General features: G+C 36.9%; 1 protein-coding gene across 3 annotated transcripts in view; it reads left to right on the top strand.

Moving 5' to 3' along the window:
- Positions 1-18,569, top strand: part of ppfibp1b (PPFIA binding protein 1b) — a 229,520-nt gene that overhangs the window by 133,801 nt on the left and 77,150 nt on the right. For 2 of the 3 annotated variants that reach the window (XM_051934515.1, XM_051934519.1), the window contains 3 exons: positions 6,482-6,599; positions 6,871-6,903; positions 15,113-15,174. In XM_051934515.1, coding sequence (XP_051790475.1) covers positions 6,482-6,599; positions 6,871-6,903; positions 15,113-15,174 — 213 coding nt within the window. The remainder of the gene's footprint in view (positions 1-6,481; positions 6,600-6,870; positions 6,904-15,112; positions 15,175-18,569) is intronic. The other variant, XM_028816186.2, reaches the window with a different exon arrangement.

Below are 18,569 nucleotides of genomic sequence, written 5' to 3'. Positions count from 1 at the left end.
TTGCCATTTTTCATGAACATTTTTCATGATTTACTGTTTGTGTTTTGTTTGTGCTTTGTTGTATTTAATGTGTAATCACTGTAAGGGGAACAGGGGTGGTATCATTGTTTTCATTTGTTTTCATTACATTCTTTATTTGCTGTTTGATTACCGGTTTGCTTTTTTTGTCTCTGTTTGTGAGTGCGTGCGGGTCGGGCCAAGGCTGGGTGTGTCCCTGGAATCTTCCCCCATAAAAATAAATAAATCACCGTCTTCTCGACAGTGTGAATCTTAGCGGAACTGGGCCGCTACAGCGTTATTCATTTCTCCTTGCTGCTGATTAGCTGTGATGGATCTCCCGCTGGGTGTTCTTGTGTTTTCCATTTTGTTCCTCGTAACCCTTAAACCGCCACAACCAGCTATAGTCGTTTCCCAGTGCCATTTGTGAGCACATAGGAGCGGATCAGTCAATGCCTTACATTCGTTGAGCAGCCAGCTCATGACCACTGCCAGGCCCTTGTGAGCAGGGGGGCTGAACGCACCCCTAGAAGACATGGACGCTCTGCAAAATAAAACCCACTTAAAAATGCTGATAGACTACCTTCACATTGCTCCCTTTTTGCTGGGCTTACTTGCGGCTACTCTGTCGTGTGATATGCTTCTCGTGTGACACTACGCATACTTAAAAGCCTGAACAGCACCTGTCCTTTTTGGCTGATTGCTTTGTTTCTCTCCTCTCCCCCAGACATCCTCTGCTGTTGTTGGGGGTCCCGCTCCCGTTGTGCTCCCCTATGATGTTTGTCTATTCTTTAATTGAGAACTAACTGCATACTGAGCTCGTTTTACTTCTGAAAGAGACATGTTTGTTTGAAGTGTTTGAATAAAGTTCCTGTCTCTACAATCTCCTGTGTTTCTGTGCAATTCTGTGACCCAAGCGAGACACCGTGCAGCACTGCAGCCTCACTGTCTCTGGGATTGAGACAGCGTCAGCATTTACCTCTGTGTGCTTGCGTGCTGCCAGTTCAAGCGCAGTTGGCTCGGTGATTTACTTAATTTCATCCGTGGTGTCAGTTGCATCTTGTACATATTGTTCCAGTAGTTTTTTAAATAGTTTTTACAGTTCATTAGCAGTTTGTAAAATGATCAGTGTTGCAGTAATTGTGATGCTCTTTGCATGGAAAAAAGTGTTCTATTAAAATTTAATTTTTGCTTTGTGAATTGTGACGTTTACTTAAAGTGCAGCAAAAAAGCATTTAGCGTCCAGGGATGCATTAACCCACCAAGAGTATGTGGCAGTTTAAGGGTTAAAGCCCCAAGATGCCGCCGAAACGCCCTGCACCTTCTAAGGCTTCTGGCAATGGAAACGCGCTTGCATGAACTACAGTACATATAGCGGTAACATCAGTATTTTACATTCTAGCACTGCAGGAGACATATGAGTACAGTACTGTGCAGATTACGGGTTTACCTTTATATTATTTTTTTAGGTAATGTATTAAGCTGAATTTGAGATTAAATTAAAGTGTTTTGGGGGCATATTTTGGGTTTAAACTATAAAAATAGGCTTTTTTTAACCACATCCAAAATTTGCGGTTTTTCACAATTCGCGGGTGCTCTAGGAACATAACCCCTGCAAATTTTGGGGGTGTACTGTACCTATATCTTCAGTAAAAAAATTGTGGTTATCACCCATATATGTTCCTGTTGTTTATCTTAGTCCTTTTGCATAGGACAGTAGGCTTTTTGTACCTTGTACCCCATAGTAATAAGTAAACTATTGTTGAAAGGAAATGAGTTATTTTTACTCCTTAGTTATTTATCTCTAAAAAACGTTGTGTTTGTTTTTTGTCAGTGTGTGACAATCAAGGGGTCTTTATTAGTACTCCACCATTGGCTGAACACTGAAATCTTACTCTTGTACCGTGAAGTGTACAATTAACAGTGTGGAATGTTGTCACTTATGACTTTCATTTTGTAAATAGATTAATTATATGGTAATCTACCAAAAAAATAGGCCATGTTGCTTTTGACCAGTGTCTCGCTGAACTGCTAAATTTCATGAGACATATGCACTTGTGTGTAGGAAAGCCAAGTCACTTGCCATAGCTGATTCCAGCTTCAACAACAGAGAATCTTTTAACTTGAGATTTTGTTGGTTGGGACATTTCTCTTGTTCTGGTTGTTCATAAATTTTGGAATTTATTGCTGGAAAAAAAAATCAAAGAACTTGCTTTACCTTTTTTTAAGGTATTAAACGTCAGTAGATAAAATGCCTATATTATTATGCACATTAAGGTAATTGCATGCTGTGAACCAGTTTGCTACAGTACTCTGCCACAGAGTATCACTACAGCTCTAATTACTTAGTAACTCTGAAAGCAGAAGCCTTCCATTTCAAGGGTTAAACAGACCAAACTAAAGGAAACACCCTAACGATGGCCTCCTGAATTTGCATTTGAGAATATCACAAACCCAGTAATGGTCACTGAGTGATTTATAAACCCTCTCGTAATTTTTTGGGTCCACATGGTTAATTAGGAGCTCCTGGATCTCTTGGGACTCCCAGTATTTTCTACCATGGTTTATTGTAAATTTAATACAAAGACTGTTTCTTTGCAGTATATAGAACCTTTGCTGACTGTGAATGCCAGCCTTTTTCATCATTCAGCCACTTCTAATGTAGTCTGATCCAAAAGATTTTAGGCTGGAGCCTGCAATTTTCATGTTGTTCTGTCTGCACGTCTGTGTTTGTGATTGGTTTGCCAGTGGCTTTCAATTTCTCATTTGTACAATATGTGGAAAGTGACTGCCAAGTTGCTTTTTTGAGTTTTAAAAAAAAGAAACATAACCATCTGACCTTTTAGGCTGACTCTTTTTAAGAAATCTGGTCTGATTGCTTCTATCCTGCTCTCGTGCATTGAATGGGGCAGGGGAGGGTTTTTCCTTTCCCCAGGAGAGTCTACAGCATGTCGGAGAGTGTAAAAATGAAGAGCTGAGCACAAAGTCTGTCAAAAGTACTGTTTACTTCCAGTTTCTGAAATGCTGGTACTTTGTATCATTTGAAAAATAGTTTTTTTAGTACCATTATCCCACTTAACCCAATACATAGCTCAGAAACTGGAGCATCAAAATTCAAAATAATTGTGTCCAGTAGTACAAGTCTGACATTCTGTCTAGCACTAGTTCCACTGAAATAGGCAAAGAATTTAGTACTTGAAGAAACATTTTGACAACTAATAACTTCTTGATATGAAACACTTGCCTTGTGGCTCTGCTCCGTCTCTCAACAGCCGTTTGCCAGAGGATGCAGGTTAAATAAAACAAAAAAAAGTTGATGTAGAATAAGGAACATTTTTGGAATGGTTCATGGTTATGCAGTAGTTACTGTTGCTGTCTGGCGGAGTCTGCATATTCTCTTTCTGTCTACTTAGGTTTTTCTCAATGAAGTCTGATTTTCCTTCAGTATTTCAAAGATGACCATGTTAAGTTAATTGATAGCTTCAAATTGGTCTTGTATTTTTGAGTATGGGTGTGGCGCCCCAGCTGCACTTCGTTCCTACCTTGCACCTGATGCTGCTGGAATATGCTTGATTTCTATGGACTGTGCATAGTATTACTGTGAAGCATTACAGCGTGCAGGTTTACAGTTCTACCGTCATGGGTTCATTACCATACTCATAGACTGTTTGCTGCACGTTCTTCCTGCTACTTTTCTGAGCAGATTTCTTTTAATTTCAAATACTCTTTAGCCATTTGCAGCTCCTTTACTACAAAAATAGGCATTTATTTTTGGTATGTAATTTAGGTCTAATATTGACAAAACCCCTTGGTGCATAAGCAGTTAATAAAGGCTGTTTTTTTTTTTTGGTTTTTTTTTTTGGACACTGTAGTAACCTGTTTTCTTGTGAAGGAAGAAATCATAGCTGATGTTCACATGCAGTTTTAACTTTCATATGGGGACTCCTGCCAGGGTGCTTTCAATGTTGGGCATTATAGTATGTTGAATTCTGTAAAGACAGTAGCATAGTCCTTGTTAATCACCCTTGTTATTCTCACTGTGAGTTACCCCTGCAGAGAGAAAGAAACCAGAGAACCCTTCAGAATGGATCAACATGAGACAGTCAGAAATAGTAGGCTCTCTAAGCAGCAATGAGTTACATGTCATGAACAGAGTTTTACCACAGAGGTTTCTTCAAGCTTCTAGAATTGATTAAGCAGGTTTGAGAATGGTCTATTATGTTATAAACTAAAGTATGTAAATGTGGTTTCTTTGTACAGGAGTGGAGAAATTGTAAATGCATATGATAGTCTGTTGGGCCTACCAACTTTGCAAACCTGGTAGTCCAGGTACACTTTCTGATAGTCCAGCTTTATCTACAGGGCAGTGGATTACTTGCAACTTATTACATCAATGTCTGTTTATAATATTTTGCCATACACAAGTGCATAGCCATTTTTTCCACAATATAAACACAATCTTCATTTTGAAAGAGGCTATTTTAGTAAATGGATGGTTTTTAAAGTATTATGTCATGTTGATAGATAGATAGATAGATAGATAGATAGATACTTTATTAATCCCAAGGGGTAATTCACATACTCCCGCAGCAGCATACTGATAAAGAACAATAAAAAGTGTCCAGGGAACTAGTCCACATAAAAGAAAGTGGTAGGAGTTGACAGTGAAATAGAGAAAAATACAGAAAAAAGGTAAAAAGATAAAGTCATACATGGAGCTGCTGGAAAGGCTGCCACTCGCGGTGGCACGATGCATGGTCTTTTTCAAATGTATCCAAAACTATTTATCAAAAATGAACTGAAATATTGCATTAATATTGTATTCTCAAATTTTGCTCTTGGAACTAATTTAGACTCCACCAGTTAGTTTCTCTATCAATATCATCATCAGTTTGGCTTTCAAGGTTATTCTGAGGTCCTTGTAAAGAGCTGCATAAAAGTTGGTCATTCTTGGACTGTTAAGTAGGACCTCTTGTTAGTAAATTTGAAGTTTAGGCCTGAAAATGTATTTTCACACTCTGCAGTGCTTGTTTTGTAGAATTCCTATACAATTTTGCAATATTCCTCACTAAAGGGTGTGTGCATGTTAGACGGTGGTTACGGTAGTCTGGCAAGCTATAAGCAGCACTTTAAAAGTGACACCCAAATTAAGAACATACTTGAAAAAGTGTGTCTTTTGGCTTTATTAAGTTGTTTTTTATTATTAGGAAAGTATTGCATGGAATAAAAATCTGAAACATCTAGTTGTCTCCTGGGCCTTTTCAGTCTCTAGTTTGTCTGGAATTAAAAACTGGTAGTCCTGGGTGTCTGAGCTACCAATTTCTCTGCCCCCGTGTGCAGTACTTTCCTATTCTTCTCTTTAGTGAATTGTAAAATTAAAATGCTTTTTAATTTTTCCTGTGACCCGTATAGATATTAAAGATTGTTTTTTAAGGATGTTTTTAATTTGCCTTCACTTCTCAAATTAGACAAATTAGACAGGAATTGGAGAGTTTTAGATAGGAATAGATATATGGCAGCTGATGCCCTGTAAGAGGAGCATCTTTATTATGTGTGTCTGTCAAACTGTATACATACTGAATAAAGGACAACAGGCATGGCTGACTTTTTGTAAGCAACAGAATAGGTATTATGGTTCTTAAACACTGTTTTAATTGAATAACCAGCAATTGCATAATATAGTATTTTGTTATTAATTCTTCTTTTCCTACAGTATCTTTTAAAGAATGTTTGAAAGTAGAACCTTAAAGGTTTCTCAAGGTGAAAACAGCATTAGTTTACATTTATTTTTGGTTATATGAAAAAGTAAATGTTGTTTGTTGAAATTTTGTTATCCTGAGCTGTGTGTGTAGAGAGATTTAAAAATATTTCTTTTGCAGACACATGGACTTGCTGCCTTCTGATTTTCTTGTATGATTTTTGTGATTATACTTTTCTGCTCCAGTTTCTTTTTCATTAATTCTTACATTTTTGAGTAGTCTTTTTAGTTACATTATTGTGTGGTATTTTGTTGTGGAGCTGCTTGTTGAAATAAAGTGAGTTTCAAAACTAATATTGACTTTTATGTTCAGTGTGAATGCCTTGTAAGTTTGTGTATCAGTATTGCCTTCTGATTAAAAACTAGTGAAATAGCTCCTTACTTTAAAAGTGACATTAGCTGTGTTGTCTTTTTGTACTGTGATGCTTCAGTCTACTCTGTGTACATTAAATGTAATTTTAATTGACATATGTGTTGCAACCTTAGTGTGCATGTGCTACACTGTATCTATAAAAACACAAACCTGCAAGTAAAGACACTATTATTATTATTATTTTTTATAAGCAGCTGGCATCCTCAGTTTGCAGAATCTATGTCTGAAAAGCTGCATTACTAAAATAATTGCTTTGGCTTTTCTGTGCTCTCTAACGCATGTCAGTGGAAAGCCAGTGCTTTGCAGTGTTCTATGTTAGTGACTACAAGCTTCTGATCTTTTTTTGGCACCAGGCTGAGTTGGAAATGTTGAAGGAGCAACTGGAACAGAAAGAAGTGGAAGTGAAAAGATTGCAAGAGGACTCTGGCTTAAAGAACAACGGATCTGATGGTGGAGAAAAAAATGAAAAGGGTAATGTGCACTCTATTCATCCCAGCCACATTTAATTGTCCTTCTGTAGTACTGATTTCAAGCAAACAATGGAAAGCAATGTTTCATAATGGCTACCACAGGTATGTTGCACCTGTGTGTAGTATGAAAAAATATTTTAATTACTACACCACAAAGATTATAATGAATGAAACATTTTACATCAGTTATACATATTATGTCTAATATAGCTATTAAAGATACCTGCTTTTAAAGTATTTTTATTAACTCATCAACTCATTATTTTACACAGATGAAAATGTAAAAAAGAAGCTGAAAGAGAAATGTAAGGTTTTTCTATTATGTGCACTAGTTTTAGTAGTTCCAGTTTGCTGCTTTTTCACCTTGCATGCAGTTTTACAGTGTATTAAAATACTGCTTTGTTTCCTTTTATTCCAAATTAAAGAATTTAGATTAAAATATATGTAGGATGTTAATGTTCAAAATAATAGAAGTAAAATTAGTCCTGGCGATTTCCATTTTAGTACAGCAAATGTTTACAATTCTGGCAGACAGTTAATATTTGGATTAAAGGTGCTTTTACTTAATGTAAGTTGTGTTTTTCATTTGTAGGGTTTATTTTCATATAAAAGCAAGTTTATTTAATCATTGAAATATTTCTTCTACTCTGCCTTTCCTATGAGGTACAATTTGAGCAAAAGAATTCAGTTCTAGAAACATTTTGCACAGATAAAGAAGACTTACATGATAAGTCACTACATGCAGACATAACTTCATTCAGTAGCCAAGTGTTGGTGTAAAATGCAACAAAATATACTTCCCAAAATCAAAATATCAGAAAATAGTACGTGGCTTCTACCTATCACTTGTGGAATATTAAATATATGAAATCCCTTGACAGTGCAGAACTGCATATTCTTTTGATTCAAAATGACCCCATCTTTTATGCTGAGTTTATACTGTGGCGAGGCAGAGCAAACCTCAATTCCAATTCCAAAAACCTTTTTCTTCTCTATACCTGACTGTTCAAGTGACTAAAATATGAGAAGTACAGTTTATGGACATAAAAGTGAATGTAACCCATATGCACAAAATTAATACATCATTAGACAGATGTGAACTAGTAGACCTCATGAGCCCCAACAACCTGATTGTTGGTGCTGAATAGTAAAATTATTTATAGTGGTGACCATCTCTGAGCAATCTCTGAATTACTTAACTCATGAGGGAAAGGGAGAGAAAAGATTGTACATTTTCTTTGATAGTAGTCGTAACTTCCACCTGTTAGTAGAAGCATGTTGGCATGAAAGAGAAATTGGTACTAATGGGAGTAAGATGTGTAGGGTTTATTGAAAATTTTTTATAGTTTCAGAATGTTAAGGGAACTTGTAAGTACTTGTCTGTCTGGAAGAATTTATCTGAAAAATATGTGCTTGAGATGCACCATTTCTATTAAAAGGAAATAGATATTGAGCAGTTTTGGCTAGCAACAGGCACAAAGTACCACACATTTTCCAACCTTTTTGGCATTGGCAAGTCCAATCACAGTGGAAAGCCTTATACATTATTGTAACGCTGATCTACGTCAGACTTTTTTTTTGATTACAAGAAGATAGTCATATTCCCATATTTATTGCACCAAACCCAGATCCTTCTAGTACTCATGTCAATTATTTTAATTGGAAGGGGTGGAGTTTGGTACATGTGTACTTTTTCAAGATATATGTGTGATTCTGCTAAGAATATATGCATAATACAATTCCAATTTAAGTATTTGGACATGGGTCACCAAGGGTTAAATTCAAGTCGCATAACTGTATTGGATTGTATTGGACCACACACAATGGTGATCTGAATCTGTTCTCTAAAGTTCGAGGTAGATTTTTTTTTGCCTTACATTTTTTCTAAAAAAATACACATATGAGTGAAAATGCAGAATTGAGTACCTTTTAGGTCTTGTGTGAATTCAGCCATAGATCCTGTATAATGTTTTCGCCATTTTTCCCAAACCTGGAAAAATCTAGGAGTTCAGTTCTACAGTAAGAATCATAAAATGGGGTTTTAGAAGTTATTTATTTGTGATTTATTGTTTAGTAAACAGAAATCATCATGTCTTTTTTTTTTTTTTTTAAAATCACTTGCTTCAGAGTTCTAAAGCCAAAGATGACCCTTAAGGGTTCCAGGCCTTAGGACCTAGCACCCTTTTTTAACATTTTATTGAATTTATTAAAATCAAACAACATTCCATATAAGCAAGTCAAATTTTACAAAATTAGGTTCAAATGAAGTCAACCCCCGCCCATGAGAAAAAGAGCTAGGCCAACATAGTGAAACTTCAATAGTAGAAAAGATAAGTAAGTAAATAAATAGAATAAAAAGGGGAAGAGAATCTGCTTCCTCAATTTAAATGCTTATTCTAAAATGTTAATTAAATCCTGCCAGGTTTTAAAAAAGTTTTTCACAGATACTCTTAAGTGAATATTACATTTTATCCAATTTCAAGTAGTATATACAGTAACATCGGTCAACCAATAACTGAAAAGAGGTGAGTTAGGATTCTTCCAGTTGAGCAAGATAACTCTACATGCCAGTAGTATAGTAAAGCCAATTACAGTTTGTCTGTCCTTCTCCACTTTAAGTCCATCTGGAAGTACACCACACATAGCTCTAGATTAGGAGGGATTTAAAGATTTTGGTCCAGAATGATTTTAATTTGGTGCACGCCCAAAACGTATGGCCCAATGAGGATGGAACTTGATTACAATGTTCGCAGGTTGGATCTTGCCCTGGAAACATTTTGGACAATTTTAAATGAGACAGATGTGCTCGATAGATGATTTTAAGTTGAATAATTGTATGCTTGGGCGGCACGGTGGCGCAGTGGGTAGCGCTGCTGCCTCGCAGTTGGGAGACCTGGGGACCTGGGTTCGCTTCCCGGGTCCTCCCTGCGTGGAGTTTGCATGTTCTCCCCGTGTCTGCGTGGGTTTCCTCCGGGCGCGTGGGTTTCCTCCGGGCGCTCCGGTTTCCTCCCACAGTCCAAAGACATGCTGGTTAGGTGGATTGGCGATTCCAAATTGGCCCTATGGTGTGCTTGGTGTGTGGGTGTGTTTGTGTGTGTCCTGCGGTGGGTTGGCACCCTGCCCAGGATTTTTTCCTGCCTTGTGCCCTGTGTTGGCTGGGATTGGCTCCAGCAGACCCCCGTGACCCTGTGTTCGGATTCAGCGGGTTGGAAAATGGATGGATGGATGGATAATTGTATGCTTTGCACATATGGAGGTAGAGTGAATTCTGTGCACCGTTTAATGGTGTGTCTTAACAGGTTTGCGGTGCCTGTTGTATGCGTGTAACCTCTGTACTTTTTGCACCCTCGGTGAAACCACTAGACTGACGCAACTCGGGTCAACCTCTTGAGACCAGAGGAGAAAATAAAAAAGCAAAATTTTTATTATTTAAATACGCTTCTAAATGAGAAGGGCCTGAGCTGCCTAGAAAGCTTGCTTATTGTAATTTTTTTAATTAGCTAATAAAAGGTGTTATTTTGCTTGACTTCTCATTGCATCCATAATGGCTAACACGGTACAACACCCCATATAATATATATCTCTAAATAAAATACAAAACTTTAGATTATATGAAAGTGCTGAACCAAACCAGACAAGAAATGAAAATATGATCACACTTTGAGTTATGGCTTTGTAGAATTGTAATAAGATTGGCTGGGAAATATTTAATTTCTATAGTTGGAGTAAAAAGTACATCTGCTGCTCAGCTTTCTTTGTAGTAGAGTGTTTATGGTAGTTATGCCTAAAATTTGAAGGATTCCACCATCTTAACTATAAAATCCTTCATTTCTAAAGGAAGGGGTTGTAATGCTGCTGTTTGCAAAAGTCATTCACCATTGTGGTATTGAGTACCAAGTTATTTGTAGTGCACCAAGATGCAAGATGAGTCCTCTCCTTCCTATATGCAGCTTTGTTGCCATTAGTAATTAGTACAAGGATGGTGGTGTCTTCGACAAAGTTAATGATACTTTACTGGGGCATCAGTAGACTTACAGTTATTGGTGTACAAAGAATGCAGTAGGGGAGAAAGTGTAACAAAAATATTTGGACAGAGACAACTTTTTTCTAATTTTGGTTCTGTACATTACCACAATGAATTTTAAATGAAACAACTCAGATGCAGTTGAAGTGCAGACTTTCAGCTTTAATTCAGTGGGGTGAACAAAACGATTGCATAAAAATGTGAGGCAACTAAATCATTTTTTAACACAATCCCTTCATTTCAGGGGCTCAAAAGTATTTGGACAATGGGCAGGTGTGGGCAAGTGCATCGTTTTGTCATTATCAATTAAGCAGATAAAAGGCCTGGAGTTGATTTGAGGTGTGGTGGTTGCATGTGGAAGATTTTGCTGTGAACAGACAACATGTGGTCAAAGGAGCTCTCCATGCAGGTGAAAGAAGCCATCCTTAAGCTGCGAAAACAAAAAAAACCCATCTGAGAAATTGCTACAATATTACGAGTGGCAAAATCTACAGTTTGGTACATCCTGAGAAAGAAAGCAAGCACTGATGAACTCAGCAATGCAAAAAGACTTGGACATCCATGGAAGACAACAGTGGTGGATGATCGCAGAATCATTTCCATGGTGAAGAGAAACCCCTTCACAACAGCCAACCAAGTGTAACAACACTGTCCAGGGGGTAGGTGTATTGATATCCAAGTCTACCATAAAGTGAAGACTGCATGAAAGTAAATACAGAGGGTGCACTGCAAGGTGCAAGCCACTCATAAGCCTCAAGAATAGAAAGCTTAGATTGGACTTTGTTAAAGAACATCTAAAAAAGCCAGCACAGTTCTGGAAAAACATTCTTTGGACAGATGAAACCAAGATGAACCTCTACCAGAATGATGGCAAGAAAACAGTATGGAGAAGGTGTGGAACAGCTCATTATCCAAAGCATACCACATCATCTGTAAAACACGGTGGAGGCAGTGTGATGGCTTGAGCGTGCATGGCTGCCAGTGGCACTGGGACACTAGTGTTTATTGATGATGTGACACAGGACAGCAGCAGCTGAATGAATTCTGAGGTGTTCAGAGACATACTGTCTGCTCAAATCCAGCTAAATGCAGTCAAATTGATTGGGCGGCGTTTCATGATACAGATGGACAATGACCCAAAACATACAGCCAAAGCAACCCAGGAGTTTAATAAAGCAAAGAAGTGGAAAATTCTTGAATGGCCAAGTCAGTCACTTGATCTTAACCCAATTGAGCATGCATTTCACTTGTTGAAGACTAAACTTCGGACAGAAAGGCCCACAAACAAACAGCAACTGCAAGCCGCTGCAGTAAAGGCCTGGCAGAGCAATAAAAAGGAGGAAACTCAGCATCTGGTGATGTCCATGAGATCAAGACTTCAGGCTGTCATTGCCAGCAAAGGGTTTTCAACCAAGTATTAGAAATGAACATTTTATTTCCAGTTATTTAATTTGTCCAATTACTTTTGAGCCCCTGAAATGAAGGGATTGTGTTAAAAAAAATGCTTTAGTTGCCTCACATTTTTATGCAATCGTTTTGTTCACCCCACTGAATTAAAGCTGAAAGTCTGCACTTCAACTGCATCTGAGTTGTTTCATTTAAAATTCATTGTGGTAATGTACAGAACCAAAATTAGAAAAAAGTTGTGTCTGTCCAAATATTTATGGACCTAACTGTATAGCCTTAAGGGGCACCTGTTACGATACAGAGTCGGTCTAAGAGGAGGGAGTCCACCTGAACATACTGCTTCCTGTTTCTCAAACAAAGTCCATTTATAAGTGGAAGCATTCAGTTTGGTTGTAGAGGTTTAGTTAAAGTTGAACCGAAGTCTAAAAACAGAATCTGAATCATTAAGTGCAAACAAATCTTGTTCGTTCATGCTTCATGATCCAAAAGTGATACTTTCTACATCCCACCAATTTTGCTTGTCCTTTGATATCTGCCTTGGGAAATGTAGGTACCAAATGTTCCACATTGACATGAATGCATACAGGTTTTTAGGTTCCACTGCGGTGTTTAATTTATACTCATTAAAATGAAACTTTGCTTTATAGACATGTTAAATCTACAGTATATGCTGACTTTCATGCTTGAAAGAATGCAGGTTTTAACTAAAAACTCCTCCCTACTAACCTACAACTCCCAATAAGTGCAATAGGCCATATGCAATGAGTGCTCCATTCAGTTCTGGCTTCTGCCTTATGCCCAGTGCTGCCAGGATAGGCCTTAGTTCCTGGACCCCTGATTTGGTAATGGATGGATGGAGACTATAGACACTAATTTTGCATGCTGTATTCTGAGAAGATTAAAATGTAACATTTTTATTAGAATAAACTTAAACAAAAAAAAAAAAAACTGAATTGGAGCTTAGCTGCTAATGCAAGGAAACTCAAGTATATATCCTACAACCTATTGGTCCATCAGTCATACAAGGCTACTTTAGCATCACTAGTTGACACATGTCCATGGATCTGGTAGGTAAAATGGAGTATCTTGTAGAAAAACAAAACATGAGCATACAAATTCTACACAGACCATGACTAGATACAGAGCTACTGTGCTATGAAGTGGTTAGTGATAGATAGATTTTTTTTTTTTTTTTTGGTCGTAATAATAATAAATGTTGGTTCATCCTTCGTCTATATAAAGTTTGCTTATGCTCCCTGTGTTTGCATGAACTCCCTGGTTTCCCTAGGATCCCACATGCCAAACCAGTCTATAAGATTATTTGGATGACTTAGGAGTGAGTGTCCGTATTTGTGTGATGAACTGTTATCATATCCAAGGTTGGTTCCTACCAGTAATGTAGCCAGGAAAGGCTCTGGCTCCTGAGAGCCTGAACTGGATCAGCTTTATTCGAGGATGCATGGATGGATTTTATATTTAATAAAGCCTTTCTGGACTTGCACATCAGTTTTTTTTGTTTTTTATTGAACCATGACCACAAGTCTCTGCCAAATTTTACACACAGAGTATCTTTACAGAGATGAGATTTACTGATAAAGTTGACCCTTCAAAGTTTTTATCATACTGTATCTGGGATAAAAAAATAAAAATAAAGAGAGGTCATAAAACAGGTAAGCATGTTTTATGAAGTTACCACAAATGGTTTATCACATTGGCTCAGTAGTAATCGGCAGCATATACTGGTGCTGTATATGTGATGCATGTATTGTGTGCTAGTAACTAATAGCGCCATGGTAAATCATCCATTGACTCTCTTCAAAATGTACCAAGTATTAATAGCATAGCCTGATAAAAATCGTATCCTAACAGATGCTGGACAAATTTAAACATCTGTAAATTAAAATAGCAAACGCCAGTGCTTGTAGCATGCGTATTGTTTTGCTGATCTACACTCCTTTCATAATTTTAATAGTCTGCTGTCAGTGGCTCAAATTGACTGATATGTTTGAAGGGTACATCTGAAAAAAGCCTGGATGAAGTTAACCTGTTGTGTCTCATGTCAATCCCAGTTCTTTTGTGTGCCTCTTGGTAGCCTTTTCCTGGCCACCTCGGTTATTTTGCTGTCATCTGAGGCTCCTGTTCTCTTGTATTTTTGCACTGCCCAAACAGACTCCTTTACAAGTGTCTTTTTCTAAAGAATTGCTGTTTTCTTTTTATTGTTAAACCATAGACTGTGATTTTTTTCCATATGTTTAGTGTTGCAGTTTGTTAGTTTATGCCCAATTGTTTTTCCTTATGCACTTTATGAAAAATACCATGTCTTCACCAGTCTCTGGCTTTTTGTTAATTGCTTGATAAACATGTTTACCTTTATTTATGTGGCCTTTTATCTACATCCACCAGTGTACTATTTTTATATGTCGGCCTTCTCATTTCTGTTGTGTTAGCTTCACTGGGATGTTAAAACCTCTTAATAGGAGGTGGATCGCAAAAATAAAAGTAACCCGTGATTTCCTATCTCTCAGTGTCTCTAGTACAGTTAGTGAGGTAGTAGGTGTTTGGGAATGTAGAGGAAAGAAACAGCAGTACAATAATAGAGGAGTGTCATGCACCACATGCATAAGCCCCACAATGAAGAAATTTCTGTCTAATAAAACTTAATACCATAACAAACGTCTGATTCTGGAGTTGTTGTTATTGTGCAGTACACTTTTTTTTTAAACTAAAACATTTTTTTAATTTATAATTGTCTTCATTGCTCTGTACGTAAGATGAACTTCTTGTTTATGTTTCCATGTTGTAGCACTCACGCACACTTGCTGTGCTTTCTGTAACTCTCACTCTTTTATGTCTTTGTGCTCTGCTATTGCACCGTGTATATGGAGCTTTGGCCAAATGCGGCTTTGCTGATATCAGAGTGCTGTATTTTTATTGCTTAATGCGTAGACAGCCAGGCTTTCAGCTTTAATATATAGAATTACTAGCAATAACAAAGATCCAGCAGAAAATCTCTATCATGGTACAATTTAAAAGACTAATGCAGCAATTGTAAAAGCTAATAATCTCTTTGATTTATTTTGCAGACTTTGAGGTACAGAAGATGAAAAGGGCAGTTGAGTCATTAATGGCAGCAAATGAAGAAAAGGTGTGTGTTGGTATTATTTCCCTCTCTTTCTCTGTCTCTCTTTTAAACTTTTATGAGATATGCAATCTTGGCATATTACAAAATATTTTAATATTCAGTTAAAGTAAATCTTGTTTTTTTGCATTTACCAAGTTTCTAATGGTAATTTAATATGAAGAAGTCCATTTTAACTGGCATCTCAACATTGTTCCTGTGTTAATAAATCTGACCTGAAATAGACTTGTGCCATGTTAATGGCTGATTCCTGCTCTTGATCCAGATCCTTGCAACCCTGAACTGGTTATTAAATATAAATAAATATCAAAGCATTAATAGAATTGGTTCAGCCATTCAGTTGTCTATTATCCAAACCCAGATAATTTAGATTGGTAGATTGGGGGGGGGTTTGGGGGTTGGGGGGGATGGGGATGGAGACGGGGGTCAGGCCTGTCATGGAAGCAGTGGGTACAAGGCAGGGACCAACTCTAAGGGTATGTATTTGAATTTGTTTGTAATTAAATTATCATTGAAGAAGCCAGTGATTTTTAAACTATATGCTGTACACTCTTGAAACTTCTTACAGCACTAATGTCTTCTTCAAGCACCCTTATGTCTTACACTTAATGCACTATGGGACGTAATGCTAATGAACCTCTTCACTGCCAACCGGCCCTGTAGCTGCAGCTTTTGCAGAACCCTGCAAAATTGTGCACTTTTGTACTTAGATTACTTTAAAGATCTAAGAAACATGCAGTAGGGAACTTGCTTCCCTGTATTTCAGATTAGCAATAATGGTTAGATGCACCCGTTCATTTTTGTCTTGTGTTTATCATAGGTGCATAGATGAATATTTATGTGACTTGTTTAATTTAATTGTAACACTTCACTGAGTACGGGGTCTCTAAGCACTTGCACAATATTCCAGCTGTAATGAAGGCAGTAACAGAAATAACTAAACCATCCACCATTTATGACAATGAAGAGAAAAGTAAGGTTAAGCATGCTGTACAGCTTAGCCATTTCAATTTGAGAAGCATAAACAAATCATGACAATATAAGTTCATTAATGTTGTAATTGAGATATGTTGACAACAGAGGAAAGGAAAACAGAAACTCTAGTTAATAGTATTCTTGGAGGAAATAAACCCCTGTGGGGGTCCACAGTTGGTTTTGAACAGAAAAGTTGCAGTTCTGGTGACCAACGCTAATATTCCACCTACCCTCTTCTGGATGTTGTCCAATAATATAAGCACGTGCTAGACAGATCCTTTCATCCTTGGATTCCAAGGCTCCCTCTAGCTCTAGTGATCCTTCTCATGGGCAGGAGTAGCAATTTGGCACTTTGACAGTGGCACACAGTATTTATCTGCTATATTTTTATTGCAGCAGTGTGTGATGTTATCTGCTGATATTAATTGCACATATAATTTGCTTCTACGCCCAAGCACTTTTAAGTGTGAATTTCCTCCCAGCTTCAAGGTTGCCTTTATAAAAGTCATATATTAAAGCTTAAGGAGGTGAATGTTTATCTCTATAGACCTGAAGGACACATTTTCTCATATTTTAGTTTACTCTGACCACCACTGTTTCCTTTTGTTAAGGATGTAAAACAGGATCTGCAGTACGCTTGTGTGTACTTCCTTTTGTTCCACATATATCTCCTTTTTGTAAATGTAAATATTAAGAATGACTTTATCTACAAGTGTTTCTGCAACAGGTTTGTGCTTTTCCTTAAATTAATTGTTGAACTTGTAGCCCATTTCCCAAAAACAGATATAAGTGAAATTGTCCATACAGTAATCTTCAACTCTTAACATCTGAATTAATGATTTTTTTGTGTTCTAAGATTTTCTACAGTGTAAATGTTTCCAATATCATGAGCTGATTACTGCAAAATTCATCTTTTGCAAAGGGTGTTTTGTCCTCAGGCCTCTTGGTCTTTGCTGGTTCTGGAACACATTACATTAACAGCTTTATCATTTTAGAATTTTCACCTTATCATAAATTTCATCCAAAATATCTTTCAGAGACACCTCTAAAACTTAAAATATCAATGCACTCAGCATTGATGCCTAAAATGTATTTTAGTAATGCCTTTCGTTGAACGTAAAAAAAAAAATGTGTAATGCTTAGCACACCTAAAGGGCTTGAGAAAGTTTCAAGTTGAGATCTGAAGGTGCATCATTGGTTAATTATGAGAAGAATTGTTTTGTAAAATTGTAAATTTACCTTTCATCATCTTCCTACTTTACCCCATCTCCTCACTAAAGAATGCATTTTAAAATTGTATCTAGCATTTTTCTTCACCACTAATGACATCTTTGTTCGTTGCTAAAGATTCTCATTTCTTCTTAAAATAATTATTACTTCTCCTTCCCTATAGGACTTTAACCAACATTTTTTTGTTTATTGCATTCTCTTAAAATATATAATTGATAACTTGATACAAAATATTTCTACTGTTTCATCTCTGCTTTGTTCTACATTTCATACTTGTTTCTTTTGGAACCCTTTCAAAATAATATCAGAAAAAATTCACATACAAAAGAGTATTTTGGATGCACTCAACATCAGAAAAAGTAGATCTGTATGAAACCCACGTTGCATTTTTTTTAAGAAAGCATTTCTTCATGTTGCATTCCCTACAGACTTCTTGGTTCCTTCTGTTATAATAATATTAATTTCCTATAGTCTCTCCATAATCAGGCCCTTCATAGGACAAAGGTCAAACTCTTACTGTAAAAAAAAGACAATTGTATTTTGCAAAGGGCACATTATCCCTAAAAATTCTTTTGCCTCATGGTCTGATGCCAGCTAAAAATGAACCACCACACATCTGCAGACAGGGAGCAGAGATCGACACTTTTCTTGACTTTTAGTTTGGATTTAACTTTTTTAAACAGCTGTGTAGGCAGCATATTAAAGGATAAGTTTGGTATTCTTCAAGATTTTTCTTCACAATCTATATATTATTTTGCCAAGATGTGTTATAAAGTAAATCATTTTTGATTAATTTAAAAACGTATATGTAGCTTGTTCTCGCATTTTTTTAATGGAAGTGAAGGATACCAGAGTTCCCAATTTGAAAGCAAAAGCATTACAATTTACTAAAAGGTCCTGTGTTCAAGCCAAATGTATTAGAGCATTGCTTCACATCTTGACATTGCACAATTGCAAAACAGCATATCCATATCATTTTATAAATGTTAAAAAGCAAAAAGAAACCCTTTGTTATGAGACATTTTAAAAGGAAACTTGCTCTCTTTTAGTCATCCTCTGTAGCGTCTTTACAGCCTCAGGGGCCAGGTTTCCTCCAGTGTATACTTTTAACTTGAAACCTCCTCTCCAAACTCCATTACTGACTTTATTCAATACCCAGATTTGAATAGCTGCCTCTGTTCTGTAGACCAGTGGTC

This window comes from Erpetoichthys calabaricus, chromosome 1 (assembly GCF_900747795.2).
Source record: "Erpetoichthys calabaricus chromosome 1, fErpCal1.3, whole genome shotgun sequence".
NCBI lineage: Eukaryota > Metazoa > Chordata > Cladistia > Polypteriformes > Polypteridae > Erpetoichthys > Erpetoichthys calabaricus.
Note: the sequence above shows the minus strand (reverse complement) of the source record. Positions and strands in the feature narration are given on the sequence as shown.